Source organism: Rattus norvegicus, chromosome 3 (genome assembly GCF_021556685.1).
Source record: "Rattus norvegicus strain SHRSP/BbbUtx chromosome 3, alternate assembly SHRSP_T2T, whole genome shotgun sequence".
NCBI lineage: Eukaryota > Metazoa > Chordata > Mammalia > Rodentia > Muridae > Rattus > Rattus norvegicus.
In genome coordinates, this window is record NC_141536.1 from 131418766 (window position 1) to 131440012 (window position 21247).

Below are 21247 nucleotides of genomic sequence, written 5' to 3' on the forward strand. Positions count from 1 at the left end.
GCTCTTAACCACTGAGCCATCTCTCCAGTCCGGTGGCTCACCTATAATGAGATCTGGCACTACCTTCTGGTGTGCAGACATATATGCAGACAGAACACACAATAAATAATTAAATAAACAAAATTTTTAAAAAAATGGGAGATGCCATCCCCATCCCCATCTGGCATTGACCGACCACCAGATGGGTGACTGATAGAGTCTTCAGACAGCTCCAGGGTTCAGCCTTAGAGTCTTCCAGCTGAGACCCCAGACTTCTGAAGAATAGAGAAAACCATGCCCTGTGCACATGTACTATGTCTTGTCCAAACGAAGACCCACAGAGTCTATGTCTGGCTCAGCTAGCTACCCAGTTATAGGAACTGACCATCTTGTTCAGCTTCCTCTATAGCTTCCGGTGTGAGCTATATGGATTCACTTGTTTATCTGTTGTCTGTCTCCACCCTACAGAAGCAGGGATTAGCCCAGCATGGTGGCTTGTGTCTTCCATTCCAATGACTGGGAGGCTGAGACAGCAGGATTGGCACAAGTTCAGGCCACCTTAGCTATGTAGTGACTTCCAGGCTAGCAGGGGGTGGGGGTGGGGTGGAGAGGAACCGAGACTATACCTCCAACCAAGCATACAGCACAAAATAAAAGAAAGGACACTGATCTATTTTTTCTTAGCCTTAGTATCTAGAAAAGTCCCTAGCATACCATGGGCACTTGAAAAATATTTGTTGAACAAATGAATCCTTGCTAATTAAAGAAAACCGCTCCTTACTATAATTCGCACACCTTCTGCTAAGGCATGTGACCTTTTCCTGAAGAAAGTGTTCTCTGGTGTGTTTTGGACTAGCTCCCTGCTAAAAAATATCTCTTGTCAGCCATCTGGAAAATGATAAAGTTGGATCCATACCTCCCACTACAGCCCAGGAAATAGTCCAAACAGATCAAAGATTTAGATGCGATAAAATGAAGCCGTTAGAGCCCTAGAAAAATGCACGGCACAATCCCGATGTAACTTTGGAGTCCGAAGGCCTTTCTACCTGCGGCTTGACCTTCAGCAGCAGCCAGAGAAGAAAAAGATGGTCCTCTCACGCTACATAAAACTTCTGCGTGGTGGTGGGGGGGACACATTCAACGTGAATGAAAGTCAAAGCTGAATGACAGTCCAGGAGGAAAAACAGCAACTTAAATCACAAAGGGTTGAACTTCCGGGTACAGCAAGCATGTGAGTAAGGAAACACTCTCAGAAATCAGACAGAGAAAAGACCAAGAAATTAGGCGGTACCTGAATGTCAGACTGCTTCTTGAAGCAGCCACATACAAATGGCTCTTGATAAGACAAGACATCCAGCCTTCCTCACACACACAGTGAGACAAATGTCAAATCAAACGACACTGAAAAAACTATTTCTCTCCTATCAGATGGGCAGAGAGCCAAAACCACAGCAATACAATGTTGGCACAGTGGCAAGGACATAGGTGCACTCAAAGTACAAATTGGCACCATCTCCTTGTAGGGTAATTGAGCCCTATCCACCAACTTTACAACATCCAACAACTTACACGACTAGGGGCCAGCATTCACAGTGGTGTGTGTGTGTGTGTGTGTGTGTGTGTGTGTGTGTGTGTGTGTGTGTGTGTTTACAAGATCTGTACAATTCTTAGACGTTCAGCAGAGAGGCTAAGGGTGTAGCACAATGACAGTGTTTGCCTGTCTTGTGAAGGCCCTCGGTTCTATCCCCAGCACGGGAAATGGAGAAGGAGGAGGAGGGGGAGGAGGGGAAGGAGGGGGAGGGAAGGAAGATGAAGAGGAAGAGGAGGAGGCAGTGGTAATGCAGAAAAACAGACCAATAGCCTGTGGGAATATGGGCGTTTAGGCCAGTTCACAGAAAAGGGAACTACAAATTTGCCCTTGACATGTGAAACTGTCAACACTGACAATTGCATTTCTGGGAATTTATTCCGAAGACAGGATTGCATTTATGTGAAATGACACATAGGTAAAGATACTTACTCTAGCATTCTCTATAGTAGCAAAGCATTGGGAGCTACATAATGTCTATTACTGGAAGGCCGATAACCTAAAATACAATGCATCCACACAACACGACACTAGATACAGTTTTAAATTTTTATTATATCCATCCTCTCATTCGTGTGTGTGTGTGTGTGTGTGTGTGTGTGTGTGTGTGTGTGTGTGCACGCCTGTGTACGAGCGTGTGTTCGAGCACTCATGAGCTACACCATGTCTGTGGGGGGTCAGAGAACAAGTTGTAAGAGCCAGTTCTCTTCTACCACATGGCTTCCAGGAACTGAGCTCAGCTCGTCAGATTTGGTACGAAGTGATTCATGGACCACGCCATCTTGCTGGCCCAGATCTGTAATGTTAGAAGATAAATTCAGGTGGTTCAGCAGCTAAGAATGTGTTCTGCTCTTGTTCAGGACCCGAGGTTGATTCCCGGCACACATGGAAAATGGCTCACACCTATTACTCTGCTCCAGGGGATCCAAGACTCTCTTCTGGCCTCTCCAGGCACCTGCACACACACACATGTCACACACACACACACACAAACTTTTTTTAAAGAACACACACCTTAATGTTTACAAAAAAACCATAAAAGTTATACAAAAAGCCAATAACACTTGCATCCTATTGGACTTCCCTCTGTCTTGTGAAATAAATTCCTCTATCTTGTGAGGAAGAGACTAACAACGCTGACCAACTGTGGAGAAGAGCTGGGGAAGACGAGACACCAGTTCAGAGGCACCACCTTCCTCTACATATATTATTATAAATATTTGTAAAACTTCTTCTTGGAATACCACATAATTTGCAATAACTGGAGCACTCCTTTAGTTCTAAAAGCAGATCCTTTCTCAAAATGCATGCATTCCGAGGAGGGTCAGAGCCTGTGAACTTCTTCCTTTTTTTTAATAACCTCTGAGATCCATCAGTCTGGTCCTACCCCACCTTTGAGACCTCTGAGTGAACCAGTCCCTATGTGCTTTGTGCATTGGTTATAAGAGCTCCCAGCTGCTGTTACTGAAAATGTCCAGAAGTCATTCCTCCCGTGTCAGTCACGTGATAACTGGCCCCTTGCTCCAGGAAGCACTTCTAAGTGCCATTCATGCTGTAGAAAAGTAACTAAGACAGGGAACTGGGAGGATAGTCCAGTGAGTTAAAAGTCTGTTGAACAGGGCTGGAGAGATGGCTCAGTGGTTAAGAGCACCGACTGCTCTTCCAGAGGTCCTGAGTTCAAATCCCAGCAACCACATGGTGGTTCACAACCATCTGTAATGGGATCAGATGCCCTCTTTTGGTGCGTCTGAAGGCAGCTACAGTGTACTTATATATAATAAATGAATAAATCTTTAAAAAAAGGAAAAGAAAAGATCAGCATGCTTGGAGCTGGAAAGATGGCTTGACAGTTAAGCGCACTAGCTGCTCTCGCAAAGGCCCAGAGTTCAGCCCCGGACACCCACAATGCTAGCCAGCATCCACTCTCATGCTACTCTCACAAAGAGGCACGCACGCATTCGTGCGCCTTTTTTAAAAAATAAAAAAAATTTTTTTTTGGTTTTTTGAGAGACATGGTTTCTTTGTATAGCACTAGCTATCCTGGAACTCACTCTAGACCAGTCTGGCCTCGAACTCACAGAGTTCCCTCTGCCTCTGCGTCCCTAGCATTAGGATTAAAGGTAAGTGCTGCTACCACCCCTGGGCTCTTTTTTTCTTTCTTTCTTTTTTTTTTTTTTAATCAAACAACTCTGTAACAAAGATGCCCAGTTAATTTTGTGGCTTCTCAGGGACCCAGGTCCTTCTCCTGTCACTCAGCCGTCTTTGGATGTTGCTATACATTCCAGCTGAGGCCAGTCCAACAGTGGGAAGCCATCCTGGGTTTGGTTTTATCAGAAACCAAATCTGAAGCAAGTGTTCAAATTCTAGGAGATTAGGAGGGAGTTCCAGGACGAATCTACAGGGACTGGGCTAGGATGACAAGAAGAAAAGAGAATTGGTAAAGGGACCCGAAGCGGGAAAGTTCCTGCCTGGTTGTCTCTAGAGGGGTAGGGAGAGGAAACGCCATGAACTCCTCATCTGTTATTGGTTGAGGACTTCTGCCATGGGAAGGGTCTGTTTCTGGAGCCTTCCAACTTGTCCATGCTTACGCTGACCAGGAAGCCCCTTCTCTGCCACAGGCAGTAGCAGGGGTCAGTCAGTAACAGCCCTCAGGGCATAGGCCCGGAAGCTGATGAACTACAGGCAAGGGATAGCTGTGTCTGTTCATGTCTGGAAAAGGTCTCACTCACTGTGAAGACGTTGCCATATGGGGCATGTGACTCTTATACTCCGTGGGAGGGATCCTTAGGGAGCATGTAGCTACATCAGCTAGGGGTGAGGTGTGTAGCTCTCAACAAAGCTTGTATGTTACAAACGGAAAAATTGATCTGAATTATGGTAGACCACTTGCAGTCCTTACAAGATAGGTAAAATTGACTCTTGACCCTTTTTGGTTTGTTTGAACTAACAAGGAGCATGAGAACTTTCAGTTCTATTGCTTGGAAGACAGAGGCAGGCAGATCTCTGTGAGTCTGAGGGCAGCCTGGTCTACCTAACTAGTTCTAAGACAGTTAAGATTATACGGAGAGATGCTGTCTCAAAAAAAGTTGAGGGTAGGGGTGCTGGAGAGGTGACTCAGTGGTCAAGAGCATTGGCTGCTCTTCCAGAGGGTCTGGGTTCAAGTCCCAGAGCCCACACGGCAGCTCACAAGTGCCTGGAATTCAAGCACAGGGGAATTCAACACCCTCACACAGCTACATGCAGGCAAAGTACCAGTGCATAAAATAAAGATGAATGAATTGGGACTGGAGAGATGGCTCGGTGGTTAAGAACACTGCCCTTCCAGAGGTCCCAAGTTCAACTCCCAGCAACCATATAGTGGCTCACAACCATCTATAACGGGATCTGATACCCTCTTCTGGTGTGTCTGAAGAGAGCAACAGTGTACTTACATAAAGTAAATAAATCCTAAATAAATAAGTCATTTTAAAAATGATTTTTTAAATCAGAGTTGAGTGTTTTGGAGGTATGCATATCTAGGCCAGGTTGAACCTCAGGTATTGTTCTTTAAGTGTCTTGCTTTTAAAGATAAATTCTCTCATTGGGACTTGCAGCTCTCCAGTTAGGCTAGCTGGCTGACTGGCCAGGAAGCTGTGGTGCTCCACCTGACTTTGTGTCCCCAGTGATAGGATTTTTACTACATCACCATGCCCAGCATGCTACATAGAAGTGGTGATCTTAACCACTACACCTGCCTGACATCTATTTTTCCCCTGGGTCCTGTCACCCTGGTTTCCTTGCTGTAGCCACTTTCTTAGGAACGAAGCCAATTCATCATTACGCCTGATTTGGGGGCAGTGGGAGCATGTGCCTCAGTCCCAAAGAGCAACACACGGTCTAGGGCCAAATTTACCATGATCTCTGCTACTACACTGGCAGCACGAAGGTCTCAGGTTGTGGATGGCCATGAGAGCTCCACTCGAACTTGCTTACAAAGCCACAACAGGAGGAAAAGCAGCTCAGATGCTTAACAAGAGAGGACACTGTGTGGTGCTTCGTGTTTGTAAACATAACTGCTCGAGAGTCTCGGGCAGATGAATTACAAATTCACGAGCACAGAGCAAGATTCCATTCCAGTTTATAAAAACACAGTAAAGATGGAGGGAAAGATGAGACGATGCCGTTTCTTGTACATTGTATCTGACCATCTAGAAACTGAAGCTTTTTAAAATGTTGTGTGTATGGGGCCGGGGGTGTGTAGGTGTCACAGCGCACAGTACATATGGAGACTCAAGGACAGCTTGTTGCAGTCAGTTGTCTACTATGTGGGTCATTGAGGGTAAACTTCGGTGTCTGGTTCAGCAACAAGCACTTTCTGTCTCCCGAGCCATCTCAGAGGTCCAGACCCTTCAGTTTTCAGCCCTGATTCCAAGGGAGGCTTCCTGTCAGCTCCTGGTCATGAAGGAGTATGCAAATCACTAAGGCCTTTTAAAGCTGGGTTTCTGTCACCTGCAACTGTATAAGCTGTTTAATAAAAAACTAATCTAAGGAGAACATTACCTTAGTCACAGTACCTACGTGACACCAGACGCAGCTAGCTACACACTCCCAGCCGGGGCAGCTCACTTTTGTCTCCGCCAGAATAACAGGGCAGAAAGCAAGACTTAGAGACTCTGAGACAATGCAAGTCAGCAGTTTGTCTTTCGAAGTCAGGGTGGAGCCCTTAAGGGTGGCTGCACCAGTGAGTCCCAAGTTCAGTCCTTGCCACTGCTGTCTTGACCATAGGTGGCTAACTATAGCTCTGAGGTTGAATTCCACTCACCTGGTGCCTCAGGAGAGGTGGGACAGACACCTGTGGTGTCAACAGATGGCCAGGATCTGAGGGGTGATGCTGGCCAAAGGCACCCTGACGGGGGTTGGGGATTTAGCTCAGTGGTAGAGCGCTTGCCTAGCAAGCGCAAGGCCCTGGGTTCGGTCCCCAGCTCCGGAAAAAAAAAAAAAGAAAGAAAAGAAAAGAAAAAAAAAGAAAAGAAAAAAATAAAGAGAAGAAAAAAAAGAAAAGAAAAGAAAAAAAAAAAAAAGGCACCCTGACTCTTGTGCCTTTCTCTGCAGGGGCCCAGTTGAACCTGAAACCTTTTCTCCATTTTGAAGGAAGAATGAGGAAAAGAGGTGTTTGGACGAGATTTGAAAGTCTCTGCACAGAAAACAGGGCTGCTGGTCCCTGGGGTGTTTTACCGGTGTTCCAAATGACACCCGCACAGTGAGGGGTGCCCAGGTTCCTCCATGGCAGATCGCTAGTACACAGATCTTTTGTCCTCTCTCCTAGAAGCAAAGCCATGGTTAGAAGAGAAACAGTAACACATCTCAAGTGTCCAGCCCATGGTGTAAGGCCTGGTCAGAGTAAGGAGAAAAGGGGAGAAGACAGAACTGAGAGAAGAGGAAATGAAGAGAGAGGGCTGGAAGGGGAAGGATGGAAATACAGAGAGGAAACAAGACAATGGCCATGCCACTCAAAATTTCCCCTAGACCAAGGAGCCCAGCCAGGAGTCCTCCAGATAAGACAGGCCTAGGCAGTGAAAGGCAAGGACAAGCCCGCCACTTCCCAGTCAGTTTAGACAGCAGCACACAACTTGTGTCAAGGCTTTCATGGCTAAGGGGCTTCCCAAGGGAGGGTCTAGGCTCTTCCTCCTGCCCAGTAGTCATGGGAGTACCACAGAAACCACCTCTCACCCACTCAGCTTGTGGTTTCCCCTTTTCCCTGTTGTGTCCAAAGGTAGACTTGATTGTTAATCTCTCTGACATCTAGGAATGGAGCTCCACAGTGAGGAGGGAGGGGGCTATGCTCAAGGTCATTGCATTCCCAGTCCAGTGCCCTGAAGGAAACCTGTCTGCTGCCCAGCCTCCCAGCAGAGCTGCCTCAACTGGGGTACGTCATGCCTGGGCTAGCTTCTCTTGCTCCAGGGTTTGTCATAGGCTTCACCCAGGGCCAGCTTCCAGGGAGGAAGCAGGGCCCTTCATCCAGCAAGTCCTAGCTCGTGAAGCCAAAAACCACAGGAACCCCAGGGTCATCAAAAGAAGAAAGCAATGAGTTCTCAAGGCTGTGCCCCAAGGCATATCTAACCCGAGTCTCTCAGTGCTGGGTTTCTCTCACCAACCACTGCTCTACCCACCTGACGAGATTTGCCTCTTCAAATCCTGTCTACCAGGACAGAACCATCAACCACCCTCCAAGTAACTGAGTCCAGTGTTTTGTCACACAAGCCCTCAACAGGACAACTAAAACTCAAACACTATTTTGTTTTAGGGCTGAAGAGATGGTTCAGTGGTTGGGGACACTGACTGCTCTTCCAAAGGACCTGGGCTCAAATCCCAGCACCCACATGGCAGCTCACAACTGTCTATAACTCCAAGATCTGACAGTTTCACACTGACATACATGCATGCAAGCAAAACATCAATGCACATAAAATAAAGGGAAATAAATAAAAATTTAAAAAAGAGAGGTTTCACACGAACATTTCATTTATTAAAATAATTTCTGTAAACTCTTTCAGAAAGAATATACATTTTCCTTGTTCGGGAAGTGTTTCAAGGCACCATAAGATGACTGTCTCTTTAAGAACACCCCTCTCTCTATTCATATGTGAAAATTCTATTAGGAAAAAAAACACACATAACACACAGAGACACACACACACACACTCACACTCACGAACCCGTATGTGACCTCAACCACCAAGAAAACAATAACACAGGGTACAGGGCCTGTTTGGCAGAATGACTGACAACTTTGGGGTGCTCCTTACTGTTGCAAAAGAAAAGAGAGGTGGACTGAATACTCGTCACTATAAAAAGATCCAGGGGAGCAGAGGGGCACGCCTCAGACCAAAAGTCCAAGTAAATGTGGCACCGGCGTCTCGTCTCTCCTCTGTCTTTCCTCGAGCTTCACTTTTTTTCCTCCTCTTCGCTCAGGGTGGAATTCTCCTGCAGTGGGGATGTCAGCTTGTTCTGCATAAGGGCCGCCAACTTTTTGGAAGTCTTTTTGAGAAACGTGCTACCTGGATGGGCACTGTTCACATGCAGGTACAGGTCCTCCTGGGTGGGGCCCGTGTAGCCGCAATCCTCACACACATAGAGTTTGTCCCGACGTTGCTTGTAGGCATACTGCTGCTGTACCCCATGGATCTTCTTCAGGTGGGACTCCAAGGAACATCGCTGGGTGAAGGCTTTGTAACACACCTCGCATTTGTAGGGGCGAATGCCTGCAAGGAGGAGGGGCAGACGGTCACTTGTTGGTCATAGCCAAGTCCCAGCCTCTCTTCTAGGAATCCATAAAAGCCTCCCTTGAAAAGACCTTTGATGATGTGGGGAAAGTGGGGCCGGAACCGTCTACAAGGTACTTGAACAAACCTAACACACGTGGGCGCCAATGAGCCAGAACCACCACTTGGCTCTGGGAGAGAGATGAACAATCTCTCATCTGACTTAACTGTCTCCCTTTTAGCGGCCAGGTCAACACTGTTTTCAATATATGTACTGTCAGTGTCCCAGGAAACAGACTCTGAGACAAAGATCCTAGAATAAGTTTATTGGAGAGGCCGTCTGAGGAAGCAAGGGTTAGGCAACGAAGGACAGAAACGGGGAAGGGAGGCAGGCAGAGAGCAGGGATATTAACCCAGCCTCCATCTGGGCATCGTGGGAGGCAGGGCAGCGTTCACTCACACTATGCTAAGCACTGCAGAGAAGAGATGAAATGAAAGACCACCGGGTAGCCGGCTGGGACGACAGCTAAGCTGGTAAAAGTGCTTGCTTTACATGCCCAAGGCATGGAAGTGGTGGCTGCTAGGTTCCAAAGCACTCCCCTTGATTACTGTTAAAACTATGACCTTTACAAGTCTTAATACAATAGCATAGTGAAAGGGAAAGAAATCTGAAACATTTTCCATTTGCTCAGAACTATGCATCAAGTCATGCTAAGTAATTCATTTACTGTAGTAACACGTGCCTTTAATCCCAGCACTTGGAGGCAGAAGCAAACAGATCTCTGTGAATTCAAGGCCAGCCTGGGCTACACCACAAAACCATGTCTCTAGTTTCTGGGAATCAATGGCAGGTGGATCCCTGGTACTAACGGGCCAAGTGAGAGACCCTTTCTCAGAAAATGGTGCCGTGGGAGATAGGGGGGCACAATAAGACAACTCAATGGCTGACTGAAGGAGTTAGCCACCAAGGCTGACCCCTCTGAGTTTGGACACCAGAACTCCTACATGGTGGAAGGACATAAAGAATTGGCTCCCATAAATTGTCCTCTGATCTCCAAAATCACACATGACATGCATAGGCAGACATACACACACACACCTTATACTTTATGTGCAGGAAATAAATGTTGAGAGAGAACATAAGAACATACGGGGGGTGGGGTACAGAGTGGCAGAGGACACGACATCATTGGCTTACCTCTGGCTACCACATGCGTGCGATCACACATGCACGCACACACAGAGATGACTTACTGTGTCATTTTGTTTTTTTTTTTTTAAAGCTTTATTCACTTATTATATATAAGTACACTGTAGCTGTCTTCAGACACACCAGAAGAGGGTATGGGATCCCATTACAGAGGGTAGTGAGCCACCATGTGGTTGCTGGGAATTGAACTCAGGACCTCTGGAAGAGTAGTCGGGTGCTCTTAACCGCTGAGCCATCTCTCCAGCCCATCATTTTGTTTTTTTTAAATGAACTGTTGTAAGCAGTGGTAATCCGTAATTTCAGTTAGAGTGTGAGAGCCTCCTGGGCTACCCAGTGCAGGGGGAGTCCATCAGAAGGCAGTAGGGGGATATTTAAATTTAAAATCAAAGCCAAGTCTGTTATATCACCCGAGGGAGATGGAGGTAGAAGGATCAGGTGTTCAAGGCCAACTTGAGTCATGTGACTACATAAGACAGGTCTGAACGATAAACAATAAATTTAAAAATAAAACTAAAAAGGTCCCTTTCGGGGCTGGGGATTTAGCTCAGTGGTAGAGCGCTTACCTAGGAAGCGCAAGGCCCTGGGTTCGGTCCCCAGCTCCGGAAAAAAAAAAAAAAAAAAAAAAAAAAAGGTCCCTTTCTCACTTCATACATGTCTCTTCCCCCAGCCCAGTCATCAAAGAGTTTCTTGGGATTGTTTACAATTCATACAAAATTATGAACATGTGTTAATAACATGTACATGTTATCAAATCTGTTTTAACGTGTATTTAATTGCTCAGGACATGGTCTGAAGGAGGACTTCTCAAAGTCTTCTTGAAAGATTCTACTCGGCAGCCAAGATTAAGCAAGTGAGTTTATACGCTGCCGCCTAGTCTCTTTAGACCTAGGTTGGGCTGTGCTTAGTTTGAGGTAAGAAAGGTACTCAGAGCACTGCAGCAAAAATCCTCACCAATCACCCAATCGCCAGAAAGAATGTTGTGAGCCAGCGAGGCGACAAGCCTGTCATGCTAGCATTTGGGAGGTTGACTTAGAAGGATTGCCACAAGGGGCTGGAGAGATGGCTCAGCGGTTAAGAGCACTGACTGCTCTTCCAGAGGTCCTGAGTTCAAGTCCCAGCAACCACGTGGTGGCCCACAACCATCTGTAATGGGATCTGATACCCTCTTCTGGTGTGTCTGACATCAGAGACAGTGTACTCACATACATACAATAAATAAATCTTAAAAAGAAAAGGATTGCCACAAGTCTGAAGTCAGTCTGGGCCGGAGTAAGATGCTGTCTCAAAACCAAAAGAAAGAGGGCAAAGCTGAGAATTTGTGCTTTGTTGTTGAGATAGGGCTTGACCTTGTCATTCTGGGTGGAACTCACATAAGATCCCTGCCTCTGTCTCCTGAGTCCTAGAACTAAAGGCAAGAGCCACCCTTGGCTTCACTGTGACCTTTTCAGGTGCTGGAGAGGTAGCTAAGGAGCGAAGAGAACTGAGTGAGGAGCTAGGTTCTGCTCCACCATCCGTACACACAGGAGATCTGATGCCTTTTCCTAGCCTCCAGACCTGTACTGCGTACTACAGACATACGTCCAGACAAGACGCCCATACACACAAATAGATGGTCTTCCCACACGTGCGTAAGACTTACTTTGACCTATTCACACTATTACCTACTTCTTTTTTTCCCAGAAAGTTTTGGAAACTAACAGGATTTTTCTTTTCCCTTAACCTTTTAATTTGTTCTTCGTGAATTTTATATTGCTCGCTCCAACCCCATTCATCTCCCAGTAGCTTTGTGTCCATCCTCTGCCCTTACAGCGCCCCAAAAAGAGAAAAAACAGAAAATCAAAAAACATCTTGCCACAGAGGCTGTCACAGTGTGTCCCACAGTATACACTTTTGTCCACACATCTCTACTCTCAATGTTCATTGCAACGAGCCATTGTTCCGGTTCGAGGCCTCTGGCTTCTGCTACACCATCAATACCGGATCCTCACGGGACTCTTCTTGGATACCCTGTTGTTGCCCTGTGTCATGGAGATTCTGTAGCTTTGGATTTGTACAGGTCATAGATGAGAGGTGTTGGGATGGACTCAAAGGCCTGGATTTGGGCCTTGGAGGTAACTAAGCTGGTCACCTCTCCAGCTGTCCTGCGCCTGCACCTCCAAGGCAAGCTGTCCTGCACCATCCCTGCTCACCCAATGCCAAAGCTGGCAAGGGGTGGAGGTCAGTCCTTCCTCTCTCATGCCCTTGGGGAAGCTCATTTTTGCCTTTACCTCCAGAATCAACTCTACTCTGCTGTCCCGTGAGGTGCAAGGCCTACCCTGGGCGTTCTGCAGGCATCAAGGGTGAGGAGGGGGAGGGCATTTCTCTCTCACCCACCCCATGACAAATGAGGATCAAGGCCCGCTCACCTGAACTCACCCCCCCCACACTTCCTCTTCTCTTTCTACTTTCTACACGAGAGAAGCAAACAATATGTGTGAGTCACTTGCCTTACTTCAAATGAGATGACATAATTTCACTGTTTATGGCTATATGATACTCCACTGCATCTCCAAGAAATGAACACTTCTGGCACTTGACATGGAGCTTCCTAGTGCTAGGGTGACTCAGAGACAGGCAGGACCACACTCAGCCTAGCCTGTGAAGACCTTATCACCTTCCCTGTAGTCTCGAATGCATAGTCTGCACATATCTTCTATGGGCAGAGCACCCAGCAAGGTCTGAGAAGGTCAGGAGATTTCAGGGGCCCCGCATCACCTGGCCAGGAGAGAAAGGGGCTGACAGAGTTTCTTTCCCTAGGAGGATACAGTAGAGGTTGCCGAGTTTGGTTTTGAGGCTGGGTGTTTTGTGATATAGACAGAGAAGGAGACGTACCATAAAAGCTCTAGTTATGACATTTCTAACTTATAAACCTGTTCCCTGCCCAGTGTTCCTGCTTCCTCTTCTGACTATAATCTCACTGCTGGCAGACAGATGTTTTGTCAAAAAAAAAAACACCTCCTTCCTGGGCTTGACTAAACTCTGGTCTCCAGGAGCTCCTGTTTTCCACACCTTCAAGGGAATGGAGGTGGACTCCTGTAAAGAGGATCTAAGCTCCACCCACAACACTGAGGCCACGCCCATCATCTCCCTCTCTAGCAAAAACCAATCTTGTCCTAGTCAAAAGAAAAGGTTGGGGCCAGATTGGGAAAAGATCTTTACCAATCCTACAACAGATAGAGGGCTTATATCCAAAATATACAAAGAACTCAAGAAGTTAGACCGCAGGGAGACAAATAACCCTATTAAAAAATGGGGTTCAGGGGTTGGGGATTTAGCTCAGCGGTAGAGAGCTTGCCTAGCAAGTGCGAGGCCCTGGGTTCGGTCCCCAGCTCCGGAAAAAAAATGGGGTTCAGAGCTAAACAAAGAATTCACAGCTGAGGAATGCCGAATGGCTGAGAAACACCTAAAGAAATGTTCAACATCTTTAGTCATAAGGGAAATGCAAATCAAAACAACCCTGAGATTTCACCTCACACCAGTGAGAATGGCTAAGATCAAAAACTCAGGTGACAGCAGATGCTGGCGAGGATGCGGAGAAAGAGGAACACTCCTCCATTGTTGGTGGGATTGCAGACTGGTACAACCATTCTGGAAATCAGTCCGGAGGTTCCTCAGAAAATTGGACATTGAACAGCCTGAGGATCCAGCTATACCTCTCTTGGGCATATACCCAAAAGATGCCCCAACATATAAAAAAGACACGTGCTCCACTATGTTCATCGCAGCCTTATTTATAATAGCCAGAAGCTGGAAAGAACCCAGATGCCCTTCAACAGAGGAATGGATACAGAAAATGTGGTACATCTACACAATGGAATATTACTCAGTTATCAAAAACAATGACTTTATGAAATTCGTAGGCAAATGGTTGGAACTGGAAAATATCATCCTGAGTGAGGTAGCCCAATCACAGAAAAACACACATGGTATGTACTCATTGATAAGTGGCTATTAGCCCAAATGCTTGAATTACCCTAGATGCCTAGAACAAATGAAACTCATGACGGATGATCAAAATGTGAATGCTTCACTCCTTCTTTAAAAGGGGAACAAGAATACCCTTGGCAGGGAAGAGAGAGGCAAAGATTAAAACAGAGACTGAAGGAACACCCATTCAGAGCCTGCCCCACATGTGGCCCATACATATAGAGCCACCCAATTAGACAAGATGGATGAAGCAAAGAAGTGCAGGCCGACAGGAGCCGGATGTAGATCGCTCCTGAGAGACAAAGCCAGAATACAGCAAATACATAGGCAGATGCCAGCAGCAAACCACTGAACTGAGAATAGGAGCCCCGTTGAAGGAATCAGAGAAAGGACTGGAAGAGCTTGAAGGGGCTCAAGACCCCATATGAACAACAATGCCAAGCAACCAGAGCTTCCAGGGACTAAGCCACTACCCAAAGACTATACATGGACCAACCCTGGGCTCCAACCTCATAGGTAGCAATGAATATCCTAGTAAGATCACCAGTGGAAGGGGAAACCCTGGGTCCTGCTAAGACTGAACCCCCAGTGAACATGATTGTTGGGGGGAGGGCGGCAATGGGGGGAGGATGGGGAGGGGAACACCCATAGAAAAGGGGAGGGGGAGGGGCTAGGGGGATGTTGGCCTGGAAACCGGGAAAGGGAATAACATTCGAAATGTAAATAAGAAATACTCAAGTTAATAAAAAAAAAAAAAAGAAAGAAAGAAAGAAAGAAAGAAAGAAAGAAAGAAAGAAAGAAAGAGAAAAGGTTGGGGCTGGAGAGAGCACTGGCTGCTGCTCCAGAGGTCAGGAGTTCAATTCCCACATGGTGGCTCACAACCATCTGAAATGGGATCCGATGCCCTCTTGTGGTGTGTCTGAAGTCAGTGACAGTGTACTCACATAAATACAATAAAATAAATCTTGAAAAAAGAAAAAAAAGAGAAGAAAAGGTTGGTTGGGAACCAAAAGCACCATCTGCTACCAGACATAATTAACCTACCTGTGTTCCAAAGTCCAAGGCCACTGGAAAGCCAGGCGCTGAACATCTGCCACTCATTAACGGAGTCCGTGGTCAATCTGTTAACCCTCACCACAGCTCAGTCACCTCACCCACAAAATGCAGATGGTTCTCACACCCAGCATGGCTGCTCTGAGGACTAACTGAGTTATCACAGGCACAAGACTCGGCAAACGCTGAGCACTCAACACGACGAAAGCTCACCATGCAGCATGCCATGCAGGCGTCAGCTGCCTGCTGCATCCCTAAGTACTTATTTGTCTTTCAACCACACCTTTAGTTATGGATTCTGTATTTCCCACCAAAAATGATTTTGAAAAGATGTGGTCCCGGGCTGGAGAGATGGCTCAGCGGTTAAGAGCTCTGCTCTTCCAGAGGTCCTGAGTTCAATTCCCAGCAACCACATGGTGGCTCACAACCATCTGTAATGGGATCTGGTGTGTCTGAAGACAGCTACAGTGTACTCGTATACATTAAATAAATAAATAAATAAATAAATCTTAAAAAAAAAAAGATGTGGGGGTTGGGGATTTAGCTCATCGGTAGAGCACTTGCCTAGCAAGCCCCTGGGTTCGGTCCCCAACTCCGAAAAAAAAAGAACCCTAGGTGGCTGGCAGAGTCATCCCTCACTGCCTGCTCTTTTGAAATCTCTACCCTAGGCCTTTATTACCTAGTTCATACACACACACACACACACACACACACACACACACACACACACACACACACACAAACATACATACTACATACATACACACGTGTGCATTCATACATACACATATACACACATTCATATATACATATGTCTATATATGTACACACACACACACACACACGCACACGCACACGCACACGCACACGCACACGATCTTTTGGGGAGCTGTCACCAAAGGCTTGAGTTTTTCATTCTTTCTGTTTGTTTATCCCTAACACTAAGTTTCATATCCCACATCTCCAGGTAAATCCCCCTGGAATTTTCTGTTTGCTCTCCTTCCTCTAGGTCAAATGTTCCTTTCCTGACTTTGCTCCAATTTCGAACTCCAACAAGAAGCTCCAACACTGGCCTCCTGGCGGGAGCCTCTGGGTGGGTAAGTAGGTGATGCCCGTGAAACCCGGAATGTTCCCGCCCTTTGGCCTAGTAAGTTCACTTGCTCCAGGTTCCGTTAGAGATAGACTCACATGTGGGCAAAGGATAAACGAGAAAATTCATGGTGGCATTGCCAGAATTAAACAAGACAGAAAAGCAATCAGAAAATGGAAGCAAGTGCTTCTGGGAATTAGGAAAGGCCTGTGATAGAAATGGTCATGGTTTCATATTAAATGGACTATGATGAAAAGGAGTAAGGCTCATCCACCATGCCGACACCAAAGGGTCCCCAAGGTCTTCCCACGAGCAGCCACGGGCCTTAGAAGCTTCCAGGACAAACAAAACAAAACAAAACAAAACAAAACAAAACAAAACAACAACAACACAAATGGCATATCGTGAACTGGGGCTGTACAAGAAACTTGGTGGGTTTTTTTTTTAAATCTCATTTTTCACTGTCCCCACATACAAATACATTATCTTTATTTAGGTAAAAGCAAATGTATATTTTAAGTTAAAATCTAAATGACCAGGCTGAGGCAGTGTCACAGGAGAGCTGGGGCTGCTGAGGACTTCTTCAGCTAGCAGCCTTGCCTTAAACTTCTGATCTGCATTTTTCCCAATCCAGTCAATCTTTCTCCTCAGGCCCCAAACAAAGCCACCATTGTCCTCTCTGCTTTAGTCAGGCTGGGGTTTGTTTGCCTTCTGGTCTCATTCAGCATGGCCCCTGATAGAAGATAAGGCAAGAAAGCCCCTAGTCCTGTGGGAAGCCCCTCCCCAGCCCTCACCTCAAATTGGAATTCCTCAGGTTCTCTCTATGGAACGCAAGCCACAGGAAAGGCGAGAGCCTTCTTCAACCAGAGGTATAAGGTTGTTTTTGTTTTTTTTTTTTTTTTTTTGTTCTTTTTTTTCGGAGCTGGGGACCGAACCCAGGGCCTTGCGCTTCCTAGGTAAGCGCTCTACCACTGAGCTAAATCCCCAGCCCCAAGGTTGTTTTTTTTTTAATGTTTTCCTGTAGTCTAGGCTGGCCTCAAACTAACTGTGTCGCTGAGTCTAACCTTGAATATCCTGCCTCCACTTCCCAGGCGATGTAACTACAGGAGTGGGCCTCCGCCCTGGTTGTATATGGTCCTAGAGATTTAATTCATCGCTTTGCACTCTTCACCCCTGTGAGTGCCTCAGCCACACCCGATTTTTCCCATGGGTTCTTGGGACCAAACCACAGGCACTTACTGTTTGAGCCAGTCTTTTCATTTTTATTTTTTTTTAAGATTTATTTCTTTTTAGTCAGGCATGGTGGCCATCTCAGCACTTGGGAGTTTGAGGCTAGCCTGGCCTAGCTATGAAGTTCTAGATCAGTCAGAGTTTCATGGTGAGACCCAGCCTCAAAAGAAATAATATTGGGGTTGGGGATTTAGCTCAACGGTAGAGCGCTTGCCTAGCGAGCACAAGCCCTCGGTTCGGTCCCCAGCTCCGAAAAAAAAAAAAAAAAAGAAATAATATTGATGATAATAATAATAATAACTTCATAAAACATTTATTTCTATTTTATGTGTATGAGCCTACATGTATATCACGTGAGCACAATGCCTGCAGAAGTCAGAAGGTGGCATCAAATTCCCTACAGATGATGGCACGCTACCACGTGGGCACTGGTAATCGAACCCAGGTCCTCTGCAAGAAAAACCAAGTGCTCAGGCTGATCTTGAACTTCAGTAATCCTCCTGCCTCTGCATGATGGGATTAGGCGCATGAGCCACCACACCGTCAGAGCTGCAGGTCATCTTTCCAGGCCTAATCAGTCATTATGGTGACTGACACTTGCTTTTGTTTTTTATGTCACTAAAACCTTCCACAGCATAAGCATTCATTTTACCAAATAGGAAAACAAAATACTTTCAATGAATGTTGCATCTCAACGAGGTTGGTACCTTTGGGGCATCGAAATGTGTGACTGTGCACACCCACCAACTCCTAGGTGCTGCCAGGGGTCTTCAAACCATACTGAGTAGTGTGGACACGTGGGGTGGAGTCCAGCATGTGTGAGGGTGGGTTAGCATTTTTTTTAATGTCTATACCACACTCCCCTGCCTTCTCCAAGCGTTCCAAAGTGTTCCAGCTGCCACACCTCTTACACCTAGCTTCACAGGCTTCAGTCTACTCAGTACTTTTTACTGAAACACACAGCTCCCTCTCAAAATCAAATCATTTCTGTCAACAGGCAGCCATTCTTAGGCAGGAACCTTAGCTGGCCTAAGTAAAAAAAAAAAAAGCCCAAATCCAAAAGAATGTTCTGTAAGCACAGATGTGTGGTGCTTCCCTCGGTCTGTGAACTTAGCATACATGTTTTGGTTTTCTGATGCTCAGTGTTCCCCTCTCTCTTTCCACGTGGGTGAGTCCGGCCTCTGTGATCCTGTCCCTGACACTGGACTAGAGAAACATCTCTGTGACGTATATGGAAGGTGGACCCACTTCTTAGGCTAATGCACAGCCCCAGTGCACATGAAGGCTGACAGCTAAGATCTCCTAGTCATCCCCTTCTCCTAGGATTGGACACCAGCAATTAACTTTCCCAGTGACGGGTGTGAAAACTATCCTCAGCCACGTCAGATTGAAACGGGTCTAGAAAGGTCCCCGACAAACGGTGGACAGGACAGCATCAAAGGAAAACCCTCAGACCCCAGTTGCCTTCACTGCTTGACAAGTTTGTCCCAGGAGCTCGCCTCCATAAATCATCCTAACAAGGAACTGCTTCCGGCGCGCAGGGCCCGAGACCGTTTAGAACAAAACCGCTTGCTACTCATTTACAGATTGCTTTCATGGCGTTGTTGATTCTGGCTTGTTTGGTTTCGTGTGTTTGTGGTGGGCGGGGGTGTTTGTTGCTTGTCTAGAATTCCCTGCTTAACGCAGGCTGTCCTGGAACTCATGATGCTCCAGGCTTCTCCTCCCGAGAGATTACAGGCATGTACCACCATGACCAGCGACCAACAAATACAGTTTAAAAATGCTACGGGCTTTTCCTCCACACCAGTGTGTTTATTCAGATATTTAATGAACCACCATCTGGATCACGCCCTTGCCCCCCCCCTAGCCTGGCTGAACCCTTGCCTGGAGACAGACAGACACACAGACACAGTCACACAGACACAGACACACACACAGGCACACACACACACACGGAGACACAGACACACAGACAAACACACACATAAACGGAGACAGACAGACACAGTCACACAGACACAGACACATGGAGACAGACAGACAGACACACACACACACACACACACACACACATACACACCACAGAGAGCTAGAAACAGCAGAAACAGGCACAGGGACAAAGAATCCTGTGGTTACTTTTTTCTTGGTGAAGTCATACCCAAAAAAGGATTCCTAATCTTTTCTTTCATCTGTTTAGATATTAATGTAAGACACATTCAGGCTCTGGTTTCCCTGAATCTTTTTCAAGAATTTTTCTTTGAATTTTGGGTCTCTAATTAGATGTCCTCCGCAGTTGCCGGGATGCGAAGAGATGTTGTTGGTGCTAAGGGTGAGAGGCAAAATTAGCCTGATTGTCCGTCCATTCGTCTTTGCAGAATTTACCAACACTGCTAACCCTTCTCTAATGGCGGTCCCTAGGATTCTTTTGCTAGGTATTTAAAATGCTAAGTACGGCTTGGTCTTTTTGGACTCTGTGCAAACATATCCTTCACCCAGCTGTCTCCCGTCTTTGTGTTGAGTGTCTATATCTTTGCTTCTGACCTAAATATAACACTTAGAATAGTCAGTAGAGAAACCCCAATGCTCACAGCTAGACCAAATGCAAAGAGTAAGTTTCCACTAAAGTCTAAGATGGTCTTTTGGAACCAGCGAGGTTGGGTAGCACGAACTAACACATCCAAGACCTCTCAAATGTTTTCTGTAGTACAATCATGTCTATGGTTAAGACCAGGAGACAATCATAGCCCCTAGCCCCATGGCCTGCTCAGGTCACTGACTCCACATGTTTGTCACTAGATAAGATAAATGTAGCCCCTAGCTTCTCTTTATGATCCAGTAATCTTTGGAGGCATACCTCCACTAGCACAGGAGTCTGGGCATGGAGTCGGGTTCAAGCCATCCCCACAGTGCAGATTGTTCATTACTTTGAAGGCAAAAGTTATCATCAAAACTCTAAAAATGTCCAGCCAACAATTTCAACTATTATAGTGCTGTCCAACAGCAATTAAGGGGCAAACTACTTTAAATTTCTAAATTTACTAATGTAAATTTCTAAAAGGAGTCAGGTACAGTGGCACGTACTTACAATTCCAGTACTCAGGAGGCTAAAGCAGAAGGTAGAGTTCAAGGCCAGGCTAGACTACAGGGGACCCTCTCTCAAAACAGAAGTAAACAGAAACAGATGAGATTCTTTGACAGGGTCTCACTGTATTTCCCTGGATGGCTTAGGACTCCATATAGACCAGGTTGTCTAGAACTCACAGAGATCCTCCTGCCTCTGCACCCCGAGAGATTAAAGAGATTATCTTCAACGCTAACATTTTAAACTTCTTTTAAACATTAGCAATTCAAAGTGGAATCTACATTAAAATTTGAGGTTTTTTTTATTAAGTCTTCAAAATCTAGTCTTAACTCAGCACATCTAACTACATCTAACTGCTGCTAATCCCAAGGTAGGAGCTTAGCAGCCACATCCAGCCAGTGGCTGTGGTCCAGTCAGACTCCGGAGGTGCCTCTCAATCACTAGAACGGCTGATTCAAGGCTGGCCAGGGTTACTCTGTGAGTTCAAGGCCAGTCTGAACAACATAGTGAGGCCATTCTCAGAATATAAAATTAAAACAGGCCTGAGATATAGGTTAATGTTAGAACACTTGTTCAGTGTGTCCAAGGCCCTGGATTCAATTTCCTGTATTAATTACTTCCTTGGTTAATTAATCTTTAGAGACAAAAAACAAAACAAAAGAAAAAAAAAAACAAAAAACAAAAAGACGGGCTGGAGAGATGGCTCAGTGGTTAAGAGCACTGACTGCTCTTCCAGAGGTCCTGAGTTCAAATCCCAGCAACCACATGGTGGCTCACAGTCATCTGTAATGAGATCTGATGCCCTCTT

General features: G+C 46.1%; 1 protein-coding gene across 2 annotated transcripts in view; it reads right to left on the minus strand.

Moving 5' to 3' along the window:
* Positions 1–8053: 8053 nt before the first annotated feature.
* Positions 8054–21247, minus strand: part of Ovol2 (ovo-like zinc finger 2) — a 29880-nt gene continuing 16686 nt past the window's right edge. For both annotated transcript variants that reach the window (NM_001415680.1, NM_001106519.2), the window contains 1 exon segment: positions 8054–8808. In NM_001415680.1, the coding sequence (NP_001402609.1) occupies positions 8492–8808 (317 nt within the window). In that variant the 3' untranslated portion in view covers positions 8054–8491.